Source organism: Lontra canadensis, unplaced genomic scaffold (assembly GCF_010015895.1).
Source record: "Lontra canadensis isolate GAN:19392208 unplaced genomic scaffold, GSC_riverotter_1.0 scaffold187, whole genome shotgun sequence".
In the NCBI taxonomy this organism is placed as follows: Eukaryota; Metazoa; Chordata; class Mammalia; order Carnivora; family Mustelidae; genus Lontra; species Lontra canadensis.
In genome coordinates, this window is record NW_022631181.1 from 511244 (window position 1) to 536009 (window position 24766).

Here is a 24766-nt window from a genome sequence, read left to right on the forward strand (position 1 = left end):
GTGTGTGTGTGTGTGTGTGTGTGTGTGTGTGTGTGTGTGTGTGTGTGAATGGGGGAATTTTATAGGAAAATATGGATTTCTGGCTTCTCTAGAAAAAAAAAATGATATCTGGTCATTCTGGGCTAGAGTTCCACATGGGAACAACTGATTGGAAGGGAATAGGGCTGTTACTTTGGACATGATGTGCCCTTTGCTGTTTGTCACAGTCCCCTCCACTCTCTACTGCCTTATACCCAGTCTGCTTCACTTATTTGCTCTTCCTGCCTGGCTTTCATACAACAGTGTCACTGACCATGGCATGAGCTTGGAAGATACCCAAGTCATAGACCATCTTGGAAGACAGTTCCTTGGCTGGAGGGAAGCAACACTGCTCCCTCTGACATCTGTCTGGCTCAGCTGGCTTGCTCCTGAAATGGGCCAGGCTCTGAGCAATGCTCATTCGGGACCACCAAAAAAACTCTCCATCCCTCTTCATTTTCCTTCTATTATTTAAAAATGGATTCACGTACAAAGGACAAGAAGCAAGGCTATGGGGTGTTTTGGGCTCTTTTTTTTTTTTTTTTTTTTTAGCATCTTAACCCACTGTCATCTTGGCTTTCCCCCCAGCCTCATTTCCCTGAGCTCAGTGTTCAGAATGATTCATGACTCACTGGGTTCTTTCCTCTCATTGGGTTTGATGCAACGGATGTATGAAGGTTCCTTAGAGATGAGGATTTCCAGAAGGCTGCTCAGGCTGTTTTTAAACTGAGTCCCCACCTTCAGAGGGAAAGAGAGAGAGAGAGAATGAATGAGCTAAATAAACATTGCTTCTCCCAGTAAATACAGAGAAGATTGGCTAGGGCACAGGTCTTTCTATCCCAGCTCCTGACAGATTGCCCTCCCCATAACGATCTCGCCCACTAAAAAGGTTTCGGATGTTCTGGTCTGAGAAGTCCAAGCTCAGACTGGTCAAACAGAGGCTGGACAAGCACCTGTTCAGGGTGCTTTCCTCACTCAGCAAATACGTGGTGAGCACCTCATAGGAGCCTGTATCGCCATTGAGACCATCACCCCCATCAGCCTCCCATTTCCCGGTTACCAAGCTTCCTTTATGACACTTGCACTGTTGTAAGTCCCTTCTTTCTTTGATGGTATTGTCCTCTCCTCTCTTCCATTAGATCGTACGCCCCATGAGAACAGGGATCTTGTCCATTCTGTTATTGCTAAAACTTGCGCCCTGCACGCAGCGCTTGACACACAGTAAACACACTGGTTGCTACACTTGGAAAATATGTATTTAGTCAGTGTGTGTTAGAGAGGGACGCTTTCAGAAAAAGGAAGGACAGATTAAAATGTGCAGGTAACTGAGAACATTTGTACCCTCTGGCTGATTTTTACTACCTTTTCCAATTCCGCATGGGCCTGCTTTCCCCTGACTCACCGTTGGTGGCCTTCTCCGGTTTTCTAACTCGGCCACCAGGAAGCACTCCTTCAGGATGCGGTTTTTGGACCTGCACAGCACCTGCAAGTAAAGGAAATGAGCCCCACATTCACTGCTTCGGAAGTCACTAAGGGGTCTTTGGGAAACCTGTGTAAGTGTGCACCGCAGCCCAGAGCCATTTGCTTTGGGAGCACTGGAAGATGGGAAAAAAGATAAACGCGGAAGGAAACATTTAAATACTGGATCCACAGCTCTGTCTACATGGTGAGGCTGTCTGATTGTTTTTCCTTGGACACAGTCAAGCTATCCTTGTTCACAGTCCAGCCCATAAAGAATGAACAGCTCTCCAAGAATGATCTCCAGAATATGGTGTTAAGTGGGGGGGGGGGGGAAAGGCAAGACAAGGACCACATGTACAGTGTGTGGTTATGGTGTGAAGAGAAAGGAAAAGGAGGGATACACACACATACCCCTTGGTCTGAGCCATCCCTGGAAGGATACACAATCAAATGGCTAGAACAGTTGGCTCTCAGAGAGTTGGTGATATGGGGTCAAGGACATCAGCTTTTGTGCAGTTTGATTTCTCCCCAGTGTGCACAAGTTTTCAAAATAGTTTGTATTACTAAAAATCTTGATTTATATTTTTAAGAGAGTTGAGAGAGAGTGGGGGAGGACCAAGGGGAGAGGGAGAGAGAGAATCTTCAGTGGGCTCCACGCTCAGTGCAGAGTCCAACATGGGGCTCGATCTCATGACCCTCAGATCATGATCTGAGCTAAAATCAATAGGACACTCAACTGACTGAGCCACCTAGGGGCCCCAAAGATCTTCAATTTAAAAAAATTAATTCTACACTAAAATTCTTTATTCTTTTCTTTGTATTCATATAATGAGATATTCTTCGGCCTTTAAGGAAGGAAATTAACCAAACAGTGGAAGGAGCAGAGATGCCCTTCAACAGACAAATGGATAAAGATGTGGTCCGTATACACAATGGAATATTACTAATCCACTAGAAAGGATGAATACCCACCATTTGCGTTGACATGGATGGGACTGGAGGGGCCTATGTTAAGGGAGGTAGGTCAGGCAGAGAAAGACAATTTTCTTATGGTTTTGCTCATATGTGGAGCATACGGAATAGCATGGAGGACCTTAGGGGAAGGAAGGGAAAACTGAATGGGAAGAAATCGGAGGGGAAGACAAACCATGAGAAATTATGGACTCCAGGAATCAATCTGAGGGCTTCAGAGGGGATGTGGTTGGGTTATGGGGTAGCCCGGTGATAGGTATTAAGGAAGGCACATGTTGTGATGAGCAAGCACCCTGGTGTTATATGCAAACAGTGAATCATTGGACAGTACATCAAAAACTGGTGATGTACTGTATGGTGACTAACATAACACAATTTTAAAAACCCAAGAAATTTAAAAAAAGAAGGAAGGAAATTGTGACACATGTGGGGACATGCATAAAACTGAGGACATCACGCTAAGGGACAGAAATGAGACACAGAAGGACAAGTACTGTATGACCCCATTCACATGAGATTCCTAGAGGAGTCAAATTCAGAGCGATAGGAAGTAGGGTGGTGGCTGCAGGGGCTGAGGGAGGAGGAACAGTGAGTGAGTGTTTGAAACAGGGGGCAGAGTTTCAGTTTTCCAAGATGAAAAGGATCCTGGAGATTGGGAGTGTGAGGATCAACGGTGTTTAATGCTACTCAAATGAACACTTAAAAACAATCGTGATGGTACATTTTATGGTACGTGCATTTTACCATAATTCGACGTTTCTTTGAATTAAAAAAAAATTGGGGCACCTGGGTGGCTTAGTGGGTTAAGCCTCTGCCTTCGGCTCAGGTCATAATGTCAGGGTCCTGGGATCGAGCCCTGAATTGGGCTCTCTGCTTAGCAGGGAGCCTGCTTCCCCCTCTCTCTGCCTGCCTCTCTGCCTACTTGTGATCTCTCTCTCTGTCAAATAAATAAAATCTTTAAAAAAATTTTTGTTTAATCCACTCTAATTCTGCTCTTAATGATGTCACAAAAGAGCAATTTGGGGATGGGGTGAACACATTAGAAAGGATCCATGTTTTTTGTTTTGCTTTTTTTTTTTTTAAGATTTTATTTATTTATTTTACAGAGAGAGATCATAAGTAGGCAGAGAGGCAGGCAGAGAGAGGGGGAAGCAGGCTCCCTGCTGAGCAGAGAGCCCCATGTGGGGCTCGATCCCAGGACCCTGGGATCATGACCCAAGCGGAAGGCAGAGGCTTTAACCCACTGAGCCACCCAGGTGCCCCTAGAAAGGATCCATCTTGAAGGCAAAAGAGAGGGCCAGGTGCATCAGTCCTAGCTGGTGAAGGGAGAGACTCTCAGATTTTTCCATGGGAAGTACCCTCCATAGGTGGGTTTGTGATGGGTGTGGGTGTGGTGCGCAGGGGCAAAGCCAGGAGAGGAGTATTGCGTTCCTTGTGCCATCTGGGCCCTTCTACGCCTGTGTCATTCACAGTGACCCTGGGAAGGGGCACCGCCAGACCCACCCCACAACAACAGGAAAATCTGCTCCAGACCCCATGCTGGGAAGAGGCAAGGCTGATGCTCAGTCCCAAAGAGCACCGGCCTAGAGCAGAGATCCGAAGTTAGGAATAGTTCTCTATCCCGAAGCCCAGAGATCGGGCTGAGAAAGATTGGAAAGGCCAGAAGGTATTCCTGAAACCAACAGTCTCTGTGTTCACTCTAAAAAGGTCTCCCTAACTTTAAGCTTTTTCTAGACCAAGCTAATGAAATAAAATCTAATTTTTATAAAACAGCCAACTGTTTCAATATAAAGGAAGGCTTCAAAACACCTAGGGTATTTCTGATCAGTGAGGTATATGGAAGGAGATTGGAACTTGCAGCAGCGGCCCCAGGGGCTAATCGCAGCTCCAGCCCACTTCATGATGTGATCTTGAGCAAGTCGAGTCTTCTCGGGGTCTCAATTTTCTCATCCTCTGTTCATGCCACCCTAGTACATTCCCACTGCACCCGAACAAAAATCTCTTCTCCTCCCTGGGGACCTCACCCTGCTGGGCTCAGTCCCCTCTCCAAACATCATACTCCTTACTGAACAGACACTGAAATTGTCTGGGCCTCAGGGCCTTTGCACATGCCAGTCCCTCAACCTGGAGTCAGCCCGATCTTTCCATGGCCAGTAACATTCTCACTCAGGTTTCAGCCCAAAGTCACCTCCACAGGGGTGTTTCTTCTGATCTCTTAAACTAGATTAAAAATGCTCCTCTCAATTGTGTTTTCTTATTTTCTTCAGAGCACTTCTCACCGACGGGTAACTTATTTGTGTACAGTTGACCCTTGGGCAAAATGGGCTGGAACCATGTGGATCCCCTGCAGATTTTCTTTTTCTTTACAGTACAGGGTTTTAAGTGTATTTTCCTTAGGACTTTCTTAATAATATTCTCTTTTCTCTAGCTTATTTCATTGTAAGAATACTGTATATAATATATAACATACAAAAGATGTGTTCAACGACTGTTTATGTTTGAGTAAGGCTTCCAGTCAAGAGTAGGCTATTGGTAATTAAGTTTTGGGAGAGTTGAAAGTTATACATGGAATTATGACTGCACAGGAAATTGTCAGGTTCATGTTGTTTAAGGGTCACTGTATATATTTATTCTTTTTTTTTATATATTTATTCTTGACCCCTCCTTGCCCCCAGTGTAAGCCCCATGAGAACAAGAACTAGCCCAGCACACAACTGGGCCAATATACACTCTTGAATCAATGGCATATCATACATTCGTCTGTTGAAGGGCATCTTGGCTCTTTCCACAGTCTGGGGATTGTGGACTTTGCTGCTATGAACATTGGGGTACAGATGGCCCTTCTTTCCACTACATCTGTATCTTTGGGGCAAATCCCCAGTAGTGCAATGGCAGGGTCATAGGGTAGCTCTATTTTTAATTTCTTAAGGAATCTCCACACTGTTTTCCAAAGTGGCTGTATCAACTTGCATTACCACCAACAGTGTAAGAGGGTTCCCCTTTCTCCATGGACGGGACTGGAGGAGATTATGCTGAGTGAAATAAGTCAAGCAGAGAGAGTCAATTATATGGTTTCACTTACTTGTGGAGAATAAGGAATAACACGGAGGACATGGGGAGATGGAGAGGAGAAGTGAGTTGGGGGAAATTGGAGGGGGAGATGAACCATGAGAGACTGTGGACTCTGAGAAACAAACAGGGTTTTGGAGGGTAGGGAGGTGGGGGGTTAGGGGAGCCTGGTCGTGGGTATTAAGGAGGGCACGTATTGCATGGAGTACTGGGTGTGGTGCATAAACAATGAATCTTGGAACACTGAAAAAATAAATTAAAATAAAATTTAAAAGGGCATATCATACAGATGACCTTGAATATCTGTTCTGGCCATGCTAGAGTTCTAACATAAAGCACTGTACAGAAAAATCCAGAAGGCCAAACCAACCCCAAATCAATGTCATGGGTGATACCATCAGAAATACATATAGTTAAATTCCAGACTTACTTCTTTCAGATGTCTGTAGAGGAGATCATTGTTTTTTTCTAAGAATCCTGTAAAACATTGAAAAATTTCTGTATCACTGGCTTTGTCTAAAAATGCAATTCCATCCCAACTGACTGCAAAGGGAAATCCTGAGCATAATCTCCTAGGCTCAGATCTGAGGTTCTCAGCCTTAGCACTGTGGACGTTTGGGGCTGGAGAATTCTTTCTTGTGGCGACTGTCTTGTGAATTGTAAGATGGTTAGCAGCACCCCTGAACTCTACCCACTCGATGCCAGCAGCCCCTTCCCCAGCTGGGAAAACCAAATTTGTCTCTAGACATTGCCAGATGTTCCTGGATGAGTAATCCTACCTGTGTTTGAGGAGGTCCTCAGAATTGAATTTATGGCACACACACTGAACTCTAACCTCTCCCTAGCTATCACACAAATGTAGAGCCTTTATCCTAAGTATTGTCCTAATCCAGTAGCATAGAGCTATGTAAAAAAGGAATGACACTGAGAGGCGCTTGGGTCGCCCAGTTGGTTGAACGTTCAACTCTTCCTTCCAGCTCAGGTCATGATCTCAGGGTCATGGGATCAAGCCCCATGTTGGGCTCTACACTCAGCTGGGAGTCTCCTTGTCCCTCTCCCTCTGCTCCTCCCCCTACTTTCATGCTACCTATAAAATAAATACATACATAAATAAAATCTGAAAAAAAAAAAAAAAAAGGAATGACATCGAAACAATGGATGGAGTGTTGAATTTCAAGAGTGGCCTGGGGAAGCCAGATGAGAAAATCATCCCCACCACTGAGGAAAGCAAAACTGAAGCATGAGGACTAGATGCTAGTATGTATCCTCATACAAAGGAGAATGTGCCATTTCTGACTTTAAAACTTGGTTTTTAAGTGCTCCCTTAAAACCTAATCAGTTAATAATCACTATATTAGTAACTAAATGACATTATAAAATCAACACCAGGGAGCCTGGGTAGCTCAGTTAAGCATCCAACTTTTTTTTTTTTTTTTAAAGATTTTATTTATTTATTTGACAGACAGAGATCACAAGTAGATGGAGAGGCAGGCAGAGAGAGAGAGAGGGAAGCAGGCTCCCCGCTGAGCAGAGAGCCCGACGCGGGACTCGATCCCAGGACCCTGAGATCATGACCCGAGCCGAAGGCAGAGGCTTAACCCACTGAGCCACCCAGGCGCCCAAGCATCCAACTTTTGATCTCAGCTCAGCTCTTGATCTCAGGGTCATGAGTTCAAGCCCTGTGTTGGGCTCCACGCCAGGCATGGAGCCTACTTAAAAAATAAAAATAAAAACAAAAATCTGCTAAAAAAGACATGTATCAAAAACATCTATGATATAATCTTTTTAGAAAGCTGTTTGGAGCTACCAAAACTAACATTTTTATTGTGGTAAAATATACATAACAAAAAAAATTCAGCATTTTAGCTATTTTTAAGTGTTTGGTGGCATTAAGTACAGTCACATTGTTGTGAACCATTACCACCAGCTGTCACCGAAATGCATTTTCTCATACTGAAACTTTGACCCCATTAAACGCTAATTCCCCATTCCCCTTCCCCCAGCCCCTGATGACCACTTTCCTACTTCCTGTCTCAGTCGGACTTTGACCACTCCAGGCATCTTGTCATTGGAATCCTACAGCTTTCGTCCTTTGTGACTGGCTGATTTCATTTAACATCAGTTTTCAAGGTTCCATCCATGGGGTGTATCAGAACTTCTTTCCTTTCTAGGACCGAATAACATCCCGCTGCTTATGTAAAGCACATTGTATCCACCCACACAGCCATCCATGGAAATAGGCAGATGCCAAACACAGCCATGTTTACAAGAGACAAAACTTGAACAAGCAGTGTCCATCAAATGGGTCAAAGGCTACAGCCCTAGAGCGAGTGCCTGTAGCCTCTCAAAAGAAACGTGGTGGGATCTGTGGGTTGCTGCAGAGCATGGATGAGGGACGAGGGTCTGGAGGCAAAAGGCATGGGTCTGAACCCCAATCCTGCCACTTACAAGCTGAGTGACCCTGGGTGAGTGGCTGGACTTCTCTGAGCTCAGTTGTCTCATAGATTAAAAGGGAGATGATGATGATGATGGTGATGATGATGATGATACTAATAATACAAGGGTTTTACAAGGTTTAAGTGAACAACAGAGATAAAGCAGTCCTGGCCCCCAGTAAGGGCTCACTGAGTGCTAACTGGAATCCAAGTGATCTCTCATAGTCATCAAATGAAAAGTTGCCAAAGAGAGAACACAAAATAACAATCCGTGTTGGTTTTGTGTGCATAGGTGTGTGTTTGGATGTGCATGTGTGCCCCCACATGTACATGGAGAAGATATTTCTATTTTCCCGAAAAATTACAAGAAACTGTTGGTTCTTGGGGTTACCTCCAGAAGAAGCTAGGAGTAAAGGGGACTTTCGGTTTCCTTTTTGGACTTTTCTATATGGGCCCCAACTTCTAGCCTTACATGTATAATATCCTTTAAACAAAAATCAGTTGATGATGTCTACAGAGAGACTCGTCCTATTTTAAAATGCTTTCTGTTTTTATATGCCACTGGGAAATTAAGAGAAAAAAATGTATTGCTTTTTAAAGATTCTTAGAGAAAAAACTAATTATTTAGAAGTGAAAATAATTTAGGGGTGCCTAGCTGGCTCAGTCAGTAGAGCATGTGACTCTTGATTTCAGGGTCATGAGTTCAAGCATCACGTTGGGCATGGAGCCTACTTTAAAAAAGAATAAGCCTTGGGTGTTATAGGCAACTAAGGAATCCTTGAACATTGTATCAAAAACTAATTATGTACTAAATTTCTTTAAAAATGTAAAAATGTAAAAAAAGAGAAAAAGAAAAAAAAAGTGAAAATAATTTAGAACCTAAAGCAGAAGTGACCAATGAAAATATTTTTTGAAAGAAAATGTTCATAGGAAAATTATTAGTAATAGCTCAAGAGTGTGAACAAACCCAGATGCCTATCAAATGACCAATGGATAAACAAAACGGTGTCTATCCATAGTATGGAATATTATTTAGCAATGAAAGCAACCACATGGGAGAATCTCGAAGACACGATGCTAAGTGAAAGAAGCCAGACACGCGAAACCAAATATTGTGAGACTCCATCAATACGAAATACTCAGAACGGGCAAATCTGTCGAGCCAGAAAATAGAGGAGTTCAGAGCCTAGGGCTGTGGGGGAGGGGGTTGGGGAAAACACAGAAGTTGCTAACGCATGCGGGGTTTCTTTTTGGGGTGAAGAGGTTGCATAACTCTAAAGTGAATACAGTTAAAAACTACTGAATTGTACACTTGAAATGGGTGAAATGGAGTGGTTACAGGTAAAAGTCATGAATAATAAGAACTAATAAGAAAAAAGCCCTTCAGATGGCATGCCTGCAAGGAGGGCTAGCAAACGTTTGGGAAGGGCGTGCAGCCATGTGTTCAGTGGACACAGGGGCACCTGCGTGGCTGGGATACTCGCCTTTGGTACAGTAGGTGACCTCCCCCGCATAGTGGAAGAGCCGGAACTCCATCCAGCCAATCCTCTTCCGGCCCTTTGGCCCTGCCAGCTTCCGGCTGCAGCAAGACAGAAATAGACACGGACTGAAACTTTCTCATCTGGGGCAACAAAATGCCCCAGTATATGAAGGAAGTAGCAAAAGAGAAGCCTTCACAAGTTGTTTAGGAGCATGAAAACTGACTGGAGCACTGGAAACCAAACACGCATAGGTCTCCCTAATATTAGATCCCTCTCTGTGTAGAAAGTGGAACGCTCTTGCACTGGTGGTGGGAATGCTGACTGGTGTAGCCACTCTGGAAAACAGTACGGAGGTTCCTCAAAAAGTTAAAATAGAGCTACCTTATGATCCAGCAAATCGCACCACCAGAGAATACAAAAACACAAATTCCCAAAAATATATACTCCCTGATAGTCAAAACAGCATCATCTGCAACAGCCGAATTATGGAAGCAGTCCAAGTGTCCTTTGATTGATGCATGGATAAGGAAGATATGGTTTATAGATATACAGTGGAATATTACTCAGCTGTAAAAAAGAGTAAAATCTTGCCATTTGTGACAACATGGATGGAGCTAGGGAGGATAATGCTAAGTGAGGTCAGAGAAGGACACCATATGATGTCACTCATATTTAGTATTTAAGAAACAAATGAATGAAGGGGAAAAGGGGGACAGAAAGACAAATCAAGAAACAGATTCTTAACTATAGAGAATACACAGATGGTGAGCAGAGGGGAGGCAGGTGGCAGGAGGGGGAAATAGGTGATGGAGATGAAGGAGGGCATGACCCTCCTTGGGTCCTCAGGGTGATGACCGAAGGTGACGTATGGAAGTGCTGAATCACTATATTGTGCACCAGAAACTAATATTACACTGTATGTTAACTAACTCAAATTGAAATAAAAACTCAAAAATAAAATTAGATCCATCTCTGAAGAACTGAGGAATTAACCTATGTGAGCCCCAGAAACATTTACTTAAACAATGAAATAATTTCTACTTTTTTCCAGGTGATAACTAAGAAACAATTTTGCTACCTTACACTTTTATGATGTGGAGGGACTAAAATACTCATGAAACATCATTTTTTGGATTCTGGTGATTTGTAATTTTTATAACCTTTTCTTGAAATATATATACGTACATATTGACAGTACAGGTATCCTAAGTATGCAATTCAGCGAATTTGGGCACAAGAAACATATCCATGGGACCAGCACCCAGATCAAGAGACAAAATATTACCAGTATTACCTGAGAATCACTCCCTCACCACCTCGAGCCCCTTCCAGATGAGCCCCATCTAACACAAGAGGCTGGTATTTATCTGGTTTGGCACTTTACAGAAACAGAATCGTATAGTATACACTTTTTTGTGTGTCTGATTTCTTTTGTTTACATGCTCTGTGATTTACCCATATCACTGCATGTAGTCACGGATGATGCATTTTTGTGGCTATTATTCCATTTGTGAACAGACCACAATCTGTTTTTCCATTTCTGATGCATTTACTTATCCTAGCGATATTTTACGAAAGCACGATAAAGCTGCTACCATCTACAGAGTCTTTGCCATGGCCAGAAATTGTATTAGGTGATTTATGTAGTCATTTACAATGTTACCCACTAGGTCGAGTAATAAGTCACTTGTCTTTTAAGTGGCTGAGCTGGGATTCAAAACCAGGGCTTTAGGATTCCAGAGCATGAGATAAGTAATTCTCTCCTCCTTGTCTCAAAGACCAAGTTAAATTTCTAGTCAATTTCCTGAGCTGCTACCAATGTTCTGTATCTTGACCTGGTGCTGGTGATGAGGGAGGTACATACAATGTGAAGATTTGCTGGGTTGTTTACTTCAGAGCTACACATATCACTATATGTATTTTGTACTTTAAACCTAACTACTGGGTATCTTTGAGGTATCAAAGATACAGATGTAGTGAAAAGAAGGGCCATATGCACCCCAATGTTCATAGCAGCAATGTCCAAAATAGCCGAACTGTGGAAAGAGCCGCGATGCCCTTCAACAGATGCCATAAAGAAGATATGGTCCAGGGGCGTCTGGGTGGCTCAGTGGGTTAAAGCCTCTGCCTTCGGCTCAGGTCATGATCTCAGGGTCCTGGGATTGCGTCCCGCATTGGGCTCTCTGCTCAGCGGGGAGCCTGCTTCCCCCTCTCTCTGCCTGCCTATCTGCCTACTTGTAATCTCTGTCAAAAAAAATAAATACAATCTTTAAAAAAAAAAAGAAGATATGGTCCATATATACAATGGAATATTCCTCAGCCATCAGAAAGGATGGATACCCAACTTTTGTATCAACATGGATGGGACTGGAGGAGATCATGCTGAGTGAAATAAGTCAAGCAGAGAAAGTCAATTATCATATGGTTTCACTTATTTGTGGAACATAAGGAATAACACCGAGGACATTAGAAGAAGGAAGAGAAAAATGAAGCGGTGGGGAATCAGAGGGGGAGATGAACCATGAGAGACTGTGGACTCTGAGATACAAACAGGGTTTTAGAGGGGAGGGGTGTGGGGGATGGGTTGGCTGGGTGGTGGGTATTAAGGAGGGCACGGATTGCATGGAGCACTGGGTGTTATACGCAAACAGTGAATCTTGGAACGCTACATCAAAAACTAGTGACATACTGTATGGTGACTCACATAATAAAAAATAATAATAAAAACAAAACAAAACAACTATTTCATGCATGTGACTCTATCCAAAATGTAATGATCACAGATACAAAATCTTCGAACATTCTACCCAGAATTCATTTGAATTTGATTTCCACTAACAAAAGGTATGATGTATATGAGTTGGTGCATCCTTATGGTGCATCACGTTTCAACGTACGAAGCAGTGTATGAAGAACAGCTATGGGGTCCACTGCCCACATATCCAAGAAAGAGGATCTACAATGAGCTTCCCCAGGCAAGAGCTTCCCAAGCAAGATACATACGTTTGGAAGTGTGCATGCTTCCCTACTTTCTCTTCTAATTTCTCCAGGAAACTCAAGTCTGTTGCGGGACCGGGACGGATACATTCTTCATCCTTCCAGAGAAAAACAGAAGCTTCAATGCATAGCCTCCATAACATGCCATCAATTCCAAGTTTAAATGCCTTTGCCAGCTGTGGCAGAATGTACTGGACTAAAATACTCTTATCGAACACAAGTTCAGGTGAGTATTGGGGGTGAGAGGGCACCAATCTGTTCCAGGCACCTGGCGTATCAGAGGGATGGGAAATTCTTTGGCAAGTCAACTCTTGGACTCTTCATACTTCCAGAGTCTTTCCAAGGATCCTCCACAGTCTCCATGACCAACTTACTTAAACATACCACCTCATTTTCTCTTAACCAGTCTTTGCTGGCTAAGGACGTATCTCCTTTTTACTAGGAGCAAAGTCTTCCGGTAAAAAGAAATAAAACCAGGTACATCTGATTTTTTCACATTTCTCCAGCTGTGTCTACTTTCTGTTTCGGGTCCTTAACATTGTTAACATTTAATGGGCCCTCTTAAAAAATGAATCAACCCTGCAGCTTTTATTAAAACAGCAAGAAAAAACAAAAACTGGGTTCAGGTTGGTGAGACGACTCTTCTGAAGTAGGATCTCTAGGCTTTCTGATTCCATCTATGCGAAACCACACAGGAACAAATATTTACTACTAAAATATTTAAAAATACTAGTCTGGCAATCCGTATGAGCATTGAGTACACACAGAATAGCTTAGGTCAGTCTGTGGCTCCCCAGATGTCCACACGGCCCTTCCCAGACCATCTTACCTAAAATTGAATCGTCCTCCCCACCACATCTAATCTTTTCTGCTTTTTTCTTCATCGTGCAACCTCCTTATTTTGCCCATTAACCTGTTCCTTGTCCGTCTCTGTGCTAGAATTTAAAGCCTTGTGAGTATAGCTGTTCTGATCCGTTTTGTCCACTGCTGTGTCCAAATCATAGCACCAAGTAAGCACAGATTCTATCTGTTGAGCGACTAGAGTCTGAATGCTTGCCACACACCAGCATAATTCTAAGCCCTGTGCCTATACGATCTCAACTCGTCCTTACAGTTCCTTTTAAGATAAGGGCTCGAATTGTCGCACCCACTTGAAGGCAAGGAGATTGGAGCACAGAGAGTTTAAAACACCCAGTTAAGTTTACACAGCTAGTAAGTGTGGGGAGGGGCTGGGATCTGAATCCAGATGGTGCCCTGGCAACTGCAGTCACCACCCATCAATGTCCTGCTGGGCTTTGGAATCTTGTTCACCCAACAGTTAGATGGAGGAGGGGGCAGGAGGAGAAAAGGGACCTGTTAATTTTCATTAGAAGGGAGATGATCGCCAATGGAAAGGCAAAGAAATGATTTCTGATCGGCCTTTACATTTAAAAAAGTGATGTCTGAATTGGAACAACTGAGGATCGGCCAGGGATGTTCTCAGAAGGTGCAATGATGGTTCGAGATCAAGTCACAGGTGCATCCTGAGAAGTCTCAACTCAGGACCAATGGACGTTCTTGGTAAAACCTCCCTTTATGGTTTCTGGTTTTCTGCTTATCCTAAGCAACCCTCTGAAGCCTGGGGGAAATTCTTCTGTGCATTGGCAACACTGTATGAAGTCTCTTAATTCTCACCAGAATGGAAATGATTCCTTTGTGTCTCTCTTCCACCAAATCACAGATGATCTTGTTGTTGAAATACTGAATTGGTTCCCACTAAAACGACAGAGACCAAAGAATTCCCCAAGGAGGATTTAGATCAACATAAAATATCTCTTATTTATTTATTTATTTATTTAAGATTTTATTTATTTATTTGACAGACAGAGATCACAAGTAGAGAGGCAGACAGAGAGGCAGGCAGAGAGAGGGGAAGCAGGTTCCCCGCTGAGCAGAGAGAGCCCGATGCAGGCTCGATCCCTGGACCCTGAGATCATGACCTGAGCCGAAGGCAGAGGCTTTAACCCACTGAGCCACCCAGGTGCCCTAAAATATCTCTCTTTTAAAGTGATTTTCCAAAATTTGATTTTTACCTTTACTTAAAACTAAACTTCCTGAAGGTCAAAGTAATTTCCCAGGAAATACTCAGAGAAAGAGTGAAAAATAATTCTGAGTACAAATGAGGATAAAATCTCCAGTGAAATATTATTGCTCAAGTGAATCTCTTTCGCTAGAATAAGAAATCAAATGAGGAGAAAACATTAAAATGTTTTACCTCTATACCTTCCATTTCATATTCTGCCTGTTCTGCCTTTAGGGTTCTCTCAATCAACAGTTGCTGGAGTTTCTCATTGCAATAATTGATGCAGAACTGTTCAAAACTAGAGAGGGAAAATTAATCAATAATTAGTAATTAATTAATTTTAAAAGATTTTATTTATTTGACAAAGTACCAGCAGGGGGAGTAGGAGAAGCAGGCTCCCCACTGATCCAGGAGTCCGAAGTGGGGCTCGATCCCAGGAATCCGGGATCATGACTTGAGCCAAAGGCAGACGCTTAGACTGAGCCACCCAGGCGCCTCGAGATGCAAAAATTTAATTAACTAGAGCTACACGCATAGACCAATTAAAAATTGTATTTACTTATTTTTAAAGATGCTTTTTAACAGAGAAAGCAAAATCCTTATTAGTCATATTATTTACTAAAGAGATCAGAAGAGTCAAGCTAAAAGACGTTTGCATTTTTTATGGTTATTCCAATTCTGGAATAGTCAATGAATTAGCAGCTATAGAAACCCAGAGAATTTCTGAGGATGGGAAAACCAATTCCCATAACACTAGAGATGCCTTAAACCAGACTCACACCCTAAAGGAGAACAGAGGACCAGTATGTAATGACGAACTCACCCATTCTTGTCGAAGACCTCAAACCCGTAGATATCCAGCAATCCGATCACAGTTTTCTTGGTGAAATCCTAGTCAAAGTAACACACATTGCTTGTTGTTAGGTCTTTTACTTAATGACTCTTAAAACGCGGTAGCTGCCTCCGAAGCTTGGACTTGGTTATACAGCTCTCATCATCTCTCTTTTCAGCATTGGCTCACAGAAGAATCATGAGATGGAAAGGAATTTCCCAGCCCACTCCTCTGTCCTGAAGCCTGCCAGCATCCCACTGTGGCTTTGATGTCTGCCACCCAAGAAGTGAGACCTTCCCCTTCTGATTCACAACCTTGCTTCAGTCCTTCTCAGTCTTCCGAGCCCACGTCAATCCCAAAGAGAGAGACCTCTAGAGACAGCAGCTAAGGAGATGTTTATTCAGGAGAGAGGATGGGTGGTTTGAATACCATTTTAAACAGAGGACCAAGAACTGTCAGACAGGATGGATATTTAATGAGAATATGACTGTTTTTTTCTGAAAGGGCCACAATTTAACATCCAGTATGGTGTCTTGAGCCAAGGCCTTCCAAATCTGTCCTTTACATACTACCTCCTGGAGTTTTACATCTATGTCTGTGCCCCAGTACCCTTTCCTTAATTTCTAGCTTTGAATAAACTCCCCCTTATTACTTAAGTAAGTCCACTTAGGGTGAGTTGGAAAGACTTTTATTATTTTCTTACACATGTTAAAACATACTACTGTTAAAGTCAAAACTTTCCATGTACACTGAAAGCCATCTGGTGTACTGCAAATACCATGCATTCCCACTTTGAGACACAATCATTCAGCGGGCATTTTTTTAAAATATTTTATTTATTTATTTATTTGACACAGAGAGATAACAAGCAGGCAGAGAGGCAGGTAGAGAGAGAGAGGACGACGCAGGCTCCCTGCCAAGCAGAGAGCCCGATGCGGGACCCGATCCCAGGACCCCGAGATCATGACCTGAGCTGAAGGCAGAAGCTTAACCCCCTGAGCCACTGAGGAGCCCTCAGTGGGCATTTTTGTGAGCCTGCTGTGTGCTGGAAATGTAGATGCTGAAGGGCACCGCCCCTGGCCATCAGGAGGCTGATGGCCGATGCTCACAAATTCTTTAGAGTGATGATGTCAGTCACAAAACATTTCCACGTTACCGAGAGTGAGTCATCTAAAAATGTGTGGACAAACCTTGTTCACTAAGGAAGAGTTGATTTTGTTGACCAGCCAAGTAAATGTTCTTCCGTAAACGGCCTTGGCCATTGCATCTCTAGCATAGACAGAGAGTTCTAGTGTCAATGGGCATATTACCTGAGAACAACAACAGGGGCATCATTACAGAGGTTTTTTTTAAAAAAAAAAAAAAGCTCATCCCTTTCTGAGTTTTCAAATTATCCTTTAATGACGGCCAGTGAAGGATAGGTGCTAGGGGAAGACACCACCCCCACCTGCAAGCATTCAGGCAGGAGCCCAATACGTGCCAGGCATGGAGCTGCTGAAATACAGCTCTGACCCAGACAGATAATTCCAGCCTCTGTGGGTTCACAGTTGGGGTATGGGACATTGCTGCACACAGTCATGTTGCAAGCTGAGAGCAAAGTGAGGAGATACCTATGGTGTTTTAGGAGGGCGTGGGATGATCAGGAAGGCTCTTTGAGGATGTGACCCCAGGAACTGAAGGATGAGAAGGTGTTGGGAGAAGCACAGGGAACAGTGTTCCAGCAGAGGGAATAGCATGTGCAAAGACCTCATGGAGGAAAGGCATGGTGAAAGGGAGGCATGGGAGTTTGGTGTAACAGTTCGGGATGGGGAGGCTGAGGCAGGAGACCCCAGAAGAAGCTGGAAGGCTGGGGTCTGGCCTCCTCCAGGACCACCATCCTCCTCTTGCATGAGGCAGGTAGCAGCCCTAGGAGGAAGGGCAGGTCCATTTCCACCTAGAGGCATTGTTACCTCCTCAGTTTTGGCTTCAATCTTTCTGTGGGTGAGAGCTTCCAGAAGGATGGAGGGGTGGACTCCCAGGAGCTGAAAAAGTGGAAACCAAAATGCCATTCAGTGATTGGATTTGATTTTTGCCAATGTGTAAAGAACTGGTGTGATTTCCAGGCCCAGGATTATATGCTCTGACTGATAATCTTGATTAAATGCAAAACAGATCACATACTATCTCATGTCCAGCTGGTTTTACCCCCTCCCTCACTTGTTCCATGCTCTTTAATTTTCCTGGGCAGTACCAGCCAGATGGACATGGTATTAGCCACTTGGGACCTGGGCATCCAGCTGCCACAAGCTCCCCCGTCCTGCCCTTCCATCTCCAAAAAGGGCCAGGCCTTCCCTCTACTCTTTAAAAGTGGAACGTCACCTTGGCAATCCATTTGATCTCATGGGTGTCTGGTATGGTGGCACAGCCTTGGTGGTTCTCTTCGAAACAAATGTTTCCTAGGTGTAGGACGCTGGCAATAATTCCAAAGAGATTCTAGAACGTTGGAAAGGGCGAGGAGAAGGGGGAAAGAGGGGCAGCCACCTAACTGGTGAATGCCATCACAGGAGACGTCATCACAAGGAAAACCAGCCCCATCCCAATTTCAGTCCTGAGCTCACAGAACCAAGCTGATTTCCTCCTTCCCCCGAAATCAGCCTCTTACCTACCTCAGATGTTAAGGGAAGAGGGGTAGAGAGCTTCAGTGCAGGGTGGAGAGGAAGCTTTGCCCATTCTCCGGGATAGGACACTTCTATTTTCTATCTTCCCTACCCCCTCCCCACCAATAAGCCATTTTCTATGCAAATGCCATGATCCAAGATACATATATATTTACATAAATATGATATTTTAAAATTATAATTCTGGCCCTTGAAAGAATAGTTTTAGCCATCAAAAAAAAAGGATGTAAAAACACAATGTTTATAAAGCCTACAATTTGCTCCAGTTTGTTCAAAAATAGAAGTGTAAATAAGATACAATCCTGCTGTTCTAGGGCATCTTAAGTATTTGAGGTTAGATTTGAGAGAAGGAAGAAACATGACCTCCTCCTCGCATTCTGCACCGGGAAGTCTTTCGTCTGCCTGATGAAATGCAGAATGCACAGTTTAACATTGGAATTTCAGACAAGCAATGACTAATTTTGGTCCCAAATGGTGCCCCCAAATGATGATGACCATTAAAATGTAGCTAGGCATGCTAGATTTTTATTGGCTGAATCTGGCAAGCCCACTAGGTGGCCACCAAGATACCAGCAATGTTTTGTCAATCCCAGACCCACGGACCAGCAGTTCTGCCCTTGGAGCTCATACCTCAAGGTCATCTTCAGTAAAATCGATGACAGAAAAGGCACTGGAAACAGTTTTCCAGTCGTTCTTGTCATTAATAGATGACTCTTTGGCACAATGACCCTGTTGACATAGAATTGGGTTGCTTAATGTCATTTTTATAGGGGCAGTGAGCCATGCCCACATCTAGCCTTGAATTGGAGGGTTTTTTTTTCCTACAAGCACACAAGAGCTAGTAGTTCTAGAATGTTCTAAATCATAAAAAGGTAGGTTTTGCTAATCAGCTAGCAGAGGGTGATTTGCTTTTTTCAAACTTATTTAGAATTTCATCTTTATCCTGGGAAAACCTTGAAAGGTACACGTTAGTGGTATATCTCTTTGAATATGTGTGTGTGTGTGTGTGTTTTAGTTTTCCTTGTCATATTTGCCAAATAAATAGAAGATGCTTATCTCAAGAAACATCCGCTAAAATATGCAGGGAAAGGACAGCCCTGAAATTCAGAAAGCATCCTGATGCTCTTACAACCTCCAGCAGAAACTGCAGGGTGGGACGAACTGAAAAGAGACCCTCACTCGAGAAAATAAAAGTTTGGCATTTAGAGAGAGACAGCTGACGGATACAATCCCCAGCAGAGATGTGATGAGATGTTCCACCACTTTAGAAGTTGTCTTTTAGATAAGACACACACCACCAAATGTTGCAATTTAAAGGGAAGACTTCTAGATGAGGGTTTTTTTGTGTGTTTTTTTTTGGTTTGTTTGTTTTTTGCTTTTATAGTACAGGGTGTCCCTGGATTCCTGGCTATCTGAAGATCTGTCATCTTCAAAGATTTTCCTGTTACACAGGGAAACCAGAGGGGCTGTAGCATGAAAATATTCACCAGTGAACAGATCACTGTTAAATCTGCAACTTCCCAAATATCCCTCCCCCTCCCCGTTCAACCAGCGTCTGTTCCCGCCCCCACCAGGATGGGGCCAGCTTAGGTCAGTCCCTGCAGGACACCTAGAAGTTCAGAAGTAGTATGGATATACTGCCAAGCAAAGTCAGGAAGTCTGTCAAAGTTATGAGAGAACACAAAATAGAACAAAATAATACTGGTGCATCCCTTGAACCATTTCCAAAGCCACTGTGGCACGAAGATCTGGCCAAATGAAACAGAACCAGAAAAATATCTGCAAGGATGAAGACAAGATACATCCCAAAAGGGAATGATTTGAATATCAAAGGGTTAGGAGAAGCCCTTGGGTAAAAGAATGAAGCCCACAAACACTTTTTATAGATTGACCCTCTCTGATCAGGCTATAGAAAGTCAAGTGTGACGCTACCACACAGCTTTGTTAGAAAAATTTGGTCCTCAAAAAAAAAAAAAATCAAATTTGAGTTACTCTTCATTCTAACAATCAGGACAAAGTTTGTAAAAGGAGATTATAGGATTCTTTTGTCTTCATTATATCGCCTCATTTTTCAAGATAAATTTCAGTCATGCCTATTTTTTCTCCATGACTTACTATGAAATGTTGGTCTTTCTTTTACAAGATTCACTTCCTAAGACCTCATTCTCTTTCTCAAGTGATGTCCCCACTGGCACTCTGCCAAGAGACCTCCATTCAAAGCCAGGCCCAGTAAAGAAGAGAAAAATCCAAAGATCTCAGGGGAGAAAGGTGCTAGTGGTGTCAAAGATTGGTAGGTGCTGTACAATCTAGACCTTCCCCAGTCTTCGTGCTGGCTGCAGAAAGAGTAATGGTTGGGGGAGAGGTTACATTCTGAAAGCCCCTTTCACAGCGCTGGATCCTAGGAATGGCTTGAATGCTTTCTGTAAGGAAGTATGTTCATTTTGCAGCCAACAAGTCTCAAAATGGGAGGCAAGGAGAAGGAGGGTCTTTTCCTAATTAGTTTTGAAAGCAGGACGCAGCACGGGCTATGGACGCTGGTGGACAGCAAGTTACTCTCATACTTAGACCAGCAGTTCTCACTCCCGCTGTGACTTAGAATCACGGAGGATTCACTTAATTACACCAAATCATGGGGGAGTGTTTAACACAACCCTGAGGTTCCCATCCCACCCCAGACCAATTAGATCTGGATCGCTGGAGGGTAGGGCCAGAGATGTGAGAGAGAGAGAGAGAGTATGTGTGTGTATGTGTGTATGTGTATTGAAAAACCTCCTCTGGTGATTCTAATTTCAGCCAGTGCTGAGAACCCCTCACCTAGAGATCGGTTACTTTACCAAGATGATCTACCATCTACCTGTCAGGCATAAACAGAGGGGTTATGCTAAGTGTCCATAAGCCAGTCTGTAGGATACCTCCAAAGTGGTAATGAGAAAGTTCTTGGCCATCCCACAGAAGCTCCCACTAACACCCTTGATGGCTGCCTCCAAAGGGCCACCCAAGCCAGGTGCTTCCAACCTGTGAGAGGTATTTGTACAGCCGGGGGTCCCGCTCAAGTCCCAGATATGCAAGGAGCTCCTCTTCGCCACCATCCAGCAGCTGATAGAAGATGTGGAAGTTCCTTTCGCCCTGGTTTTGATAGACGACTCGAGACTTTTCTATCAGGTAACTGATGATATGCCCACCTACGGGAATGCCCTTGAGAACAGAGCAAAAAAGGCACAATGACAATAATAACTAAGCCATTCCCTTGCTGGTGTCTTCTGAGGCAGGGAAATTCTGAATTCGAATGATGGTTCTTCTAAGCCTAGTGTTTTCTGGCCTCTTTTTAAAAAACATGTTTGCCTACCCTGAGGTCATGAGAGAGATTTTCTGTACTTCTGTCTAGAAGTGGGATTATTTTACCATTCAGGTTTAGGACTGTGCTTGAAATTTCGTATATGGAGTGAGGTAGAGGGTCAAAGTTCTTCTTATTCACATGGATTTCCAATTGATAGCACTATTTACCAGCAAGTCACTCCTATCCCTATTCAGTCACAGTGGGCCTCGGTCATAAGCTAGGGGACCATATCTTATGTGGAAGAATTTGCAGACCCCATTCTGGTTGACTGGCCTGTTTATATACCCTTGTACCAGTAGCACACTTTTATTTATTTTTAAAAATTTTATTTATGTGTGTGAGAGAGAGAGCCCAAGCAGGGGGAGTGGCAGAGGGAGAGGGAGAAGCAGACTCCCTGCTGATCAGGGAATCTGACATGGGACTCCATCCCAGGACTCTGGGATCGTGACCTGAACTGAAGGCAGCTGCTTAACTGACTGAGCCATCCAGGTGCCCCCACACTATTTTTAAGAATATTCCAGTAGAGGATTTGTATTCCAGAACATATATAGAACTCCTGCAAAGCAAAATGAGAAAAACAACCTACTTAAAAGTGGGCAAAAGGCTTTAGCGCCAAATTTTTAATTGGCCAGTTATCCGGACTTCATTTATAATCAGGGAAATATGAACATAAAGCAGAAAACCACTGCACTTGACCAGCATGTCTCAAACCAAGAGGACTGGCAATATCAAATATTGACTAGGGTATAGAGAACCCTGCTGTCCATGAGAACTGTCATGCACTGTCCTAACATCACTGGTGAGAGCCCAGCAATGCTACTTCCGGGCAAGCACCCAACATAAGTGACCACCAAGATCTACTCAAGGACACGTGCAAGGATGTTCAGAGCACTCTTTGATAGCCCCAAATTGGAAAAGCCAAATGTCCATCAACAGGTTAACAGATAGTGAAGAGGTCACATAAGCCAAGAATGACCAGCTGCTACACAAAGTGACACGAATGAAACTGACAGGTAGAACGTTGATGGAAAGCAGCCAGACACAAACTAGAACATACTGTTCTAGTTTCCATCTACACGAGGCTCAAGAACCAGCCAAATTCATCTGATTATAGAGGTTGGAACAGTTGGTAACTTCTGGGAAGGCAGGCACTTTCAGAGAAAAGCAGGAGATTCTTCTAGGCACTAGAAATTTGTACATCTTCTTCTTAATAGATTTTATTCATTTATGTGACAGAAAGAGAGGGAGCACAAGCAGGGGGAGTGGCAGGCAGAGACACAGGGAGAAGCAGACTCCTGGCTGAGCAAGGAGCCGGACGCAGGACTCGATCCCACGACCCCAAGATCACGACCTGAGCTGAAGGCAGATGCTTAACCAACTGAGCCACTCAGGTGCCCCTAGAAATTTTTCTCTCTTGATCTAAGTACCGGTTATCAAAGGGAGATACACACGAGTAAAACTCATCAAGCTGTACTCACGATTTGTGTCCTTTTTAGCATGTGTGTTGAATTTCAGTAAGAAGCTTTAAAACAGACATAACTATTCCATTTTTTCCAAAGTCTAGGCACACTTCGCCAGAAGTCCACGTACAGGCCTCCAGGAAAACCTTAGCCAGTCTTGCGTCACTCCACTCTACGCCCCGCCAGCGACTGTTCTCTGGTCTAAGTGACGCGCTTTGTCACCGGGAATTCTATGTCCTTGAGAACTCTGTCCACCCGCCGCCTACCTGCATCAGCCCTATTTAAGCTCTGCGCAACATACGACCATACTCTCCCGTTATGCGTGGTCTTTGGTTTCTTCCATACCGCAACAACAGAGCCGAGTACTTGTGACCGAAACGATAGGGTCCACAAAGTCTAAAACACAGACCACCTGGCCCTATCCAAAAACATTTGCTCACCTATGCCGTCTAATTATGTATGCCCAAACAATACATTGTTTGCATGGGCTTGTTCTCGGGCATCATCCTGACACACAGGACATTCCTAAGACTTGACCATGTTCTGTGCAGCTAGCTGCCATTCATCTGTTCTTGCTGCTATGCGATGCTTCCCTGGGTGGGCAACCCACCATTGTGTTGATGGACACTCAGCCCTCTGGGTGCGTTGGCTGTTCCCATTCCTTTTACCATGATGAGCAGGGCTCTTGTGGGCATGCTTGCAGATCTACAGGAATATCTCCAGGAGAGGAATGGCTTATGTGGATTTCAACTTCCACGAGACAGCGTACGGTTTTCCAAATGGGTTGTACCCATGTACTCCCCACCGGCAACGGGTTAGAGTTCCTAACGGTCCACATCTCCACCAACAGCTAGTATCACCAGACTTCTTAAGTTTTGCCCCCACCCTAGAAAGTAGGACATAGTATCTCATTGTGGTCTTTGTATCTCCCAAAATAGCACTAAGCCTGGAGTTTTTACTTATTTGAACCACTAAAGCCTTTCCTCCCTTGAGGAACCTTGGGTCAGGCTGCTGTCACTGGCCAGTTAAGGGGTCCGCATGAACCAGTAAAGGAACTTCGGTGTACCTTATAGTCAAACTGTATGTCCATGTATTTTCCAAATCTGCTGGAGTTGTCATTCCGGAGTGTTTTGGCGTTTCCAAAAGCCTTGGAATACAAAGTGAGGGAGACAGGAACAGACTGAACCAAACTGTGATGAAAGTTCACTTGAGCTCACCGTGCTCGTCAACTTCCTACCCCCAAATGCCATGATTATGAAAATGGAGGGGACGAGGGGGGCCAGGGATGAAAGCCATTCTTTATCTTCTAAGAAGAAACCACTAAGTATAGAGGATTTGATGCCAAATCCTGGGATGGAGCTAGAGAGGAGGGAAACGTGTCTTCTCTCTGGCATCCAGTCTGGGCATGACTACGGGCAGATATCAAGGAAACTATGTCCTTGCTCTTCCAGAAGCTATAGTACCAGACCCCTTTTTATATTGAAGAGGTGAATTGTTCAGACCATAGGTCCATTGGGAAAATTCCTTCGGCCACAAACATCTTTACCATGAAGGGCAACAAAAACCCACAATAAAATAACCTGTTCGAAATCGTCCAGGAAGTCAGTGAATTGCAATGGCGGAATCATCAAGATGACTCCAGTTAAATATGAAAAATATTAATGACTTTAGTGACTACTAATTCTGCTGGGTACTTTGTATCCATCCATCTTGTTTTACCCTCAAATCCTCCTAAGAGGTAGAAACTACGAATAGACCCATTCCACAGAAAGGCAAACAGAATCTGGGATGTGGAGTGATTTGCCGAAGCTTGCTGGCACACGGTAGCCCTGGGATCAGCAGCCACGCCTGCTGGACGTCAAAGTTATGCCCTTAACCATGATCCTGCCCTTGAGACACCTCTGCTTAATACCCAGATGATGATCTGCCCAGGCAGAGGATTCTCCTTACTTAATGACCTCCCTAGAACTTCCCCTCCACAAATC

At 43.8% G+C, this 24766-nt stretch overlaps 1 protein-coding gene across 1 annotated transcript in view; it reads right to left on the reverse strand.

Moving 5' to 3' along the window:
• The window catches only part of MYO1H (myosin IH), a 45069-nt gene that overhangs the window by 16316 nt on the left and 3987 nt on the right, over positions 1–24766 (reverse strand). The window contains exons 4-17 of the mRNA XM_032847409.1: positions 23848–23928; positions 21000–21179; positions 18615–18713; positions 17686–17799; positions 17277–17348; positions 16518–16637; positions 15319–15386; positions 14688–14793; positions 14108–14188; positions 12440–12531; positions 9440–9534; positions 5951–5997; positions 1421–1501; positions 651–756 (exon numbers count right to left, since the gene is read on the reverse strand). Of these exons, the coding sequence (XP_032703300.1) occupies positions 651–756; positions 1421–1501; positions 5951–5997; positions 9440–9534; positions 12440–12531; positions 14108–14188; positions 14688–14793; positions 15319–15386; positions 16518–16637; positions 17277–17348; positions 17686–17799; positions 18615–18713; positions 21000–21179; positions 23848–23928 (1342 nt within the window). The remainder of the gene's footprint in view (positions 1–650; positions 757–1420; positions 1502–5950; positions 5998–9439; positions 9535–12439; positions 12532–14107; positions 14189–14687; positions 14794–15318; positions 15387–16517; positions 16638–17276; positions 17349–17685; positions 17800–18614; positions 18714–20999; positions 21180–23847; positions 23929–24766) is intronic.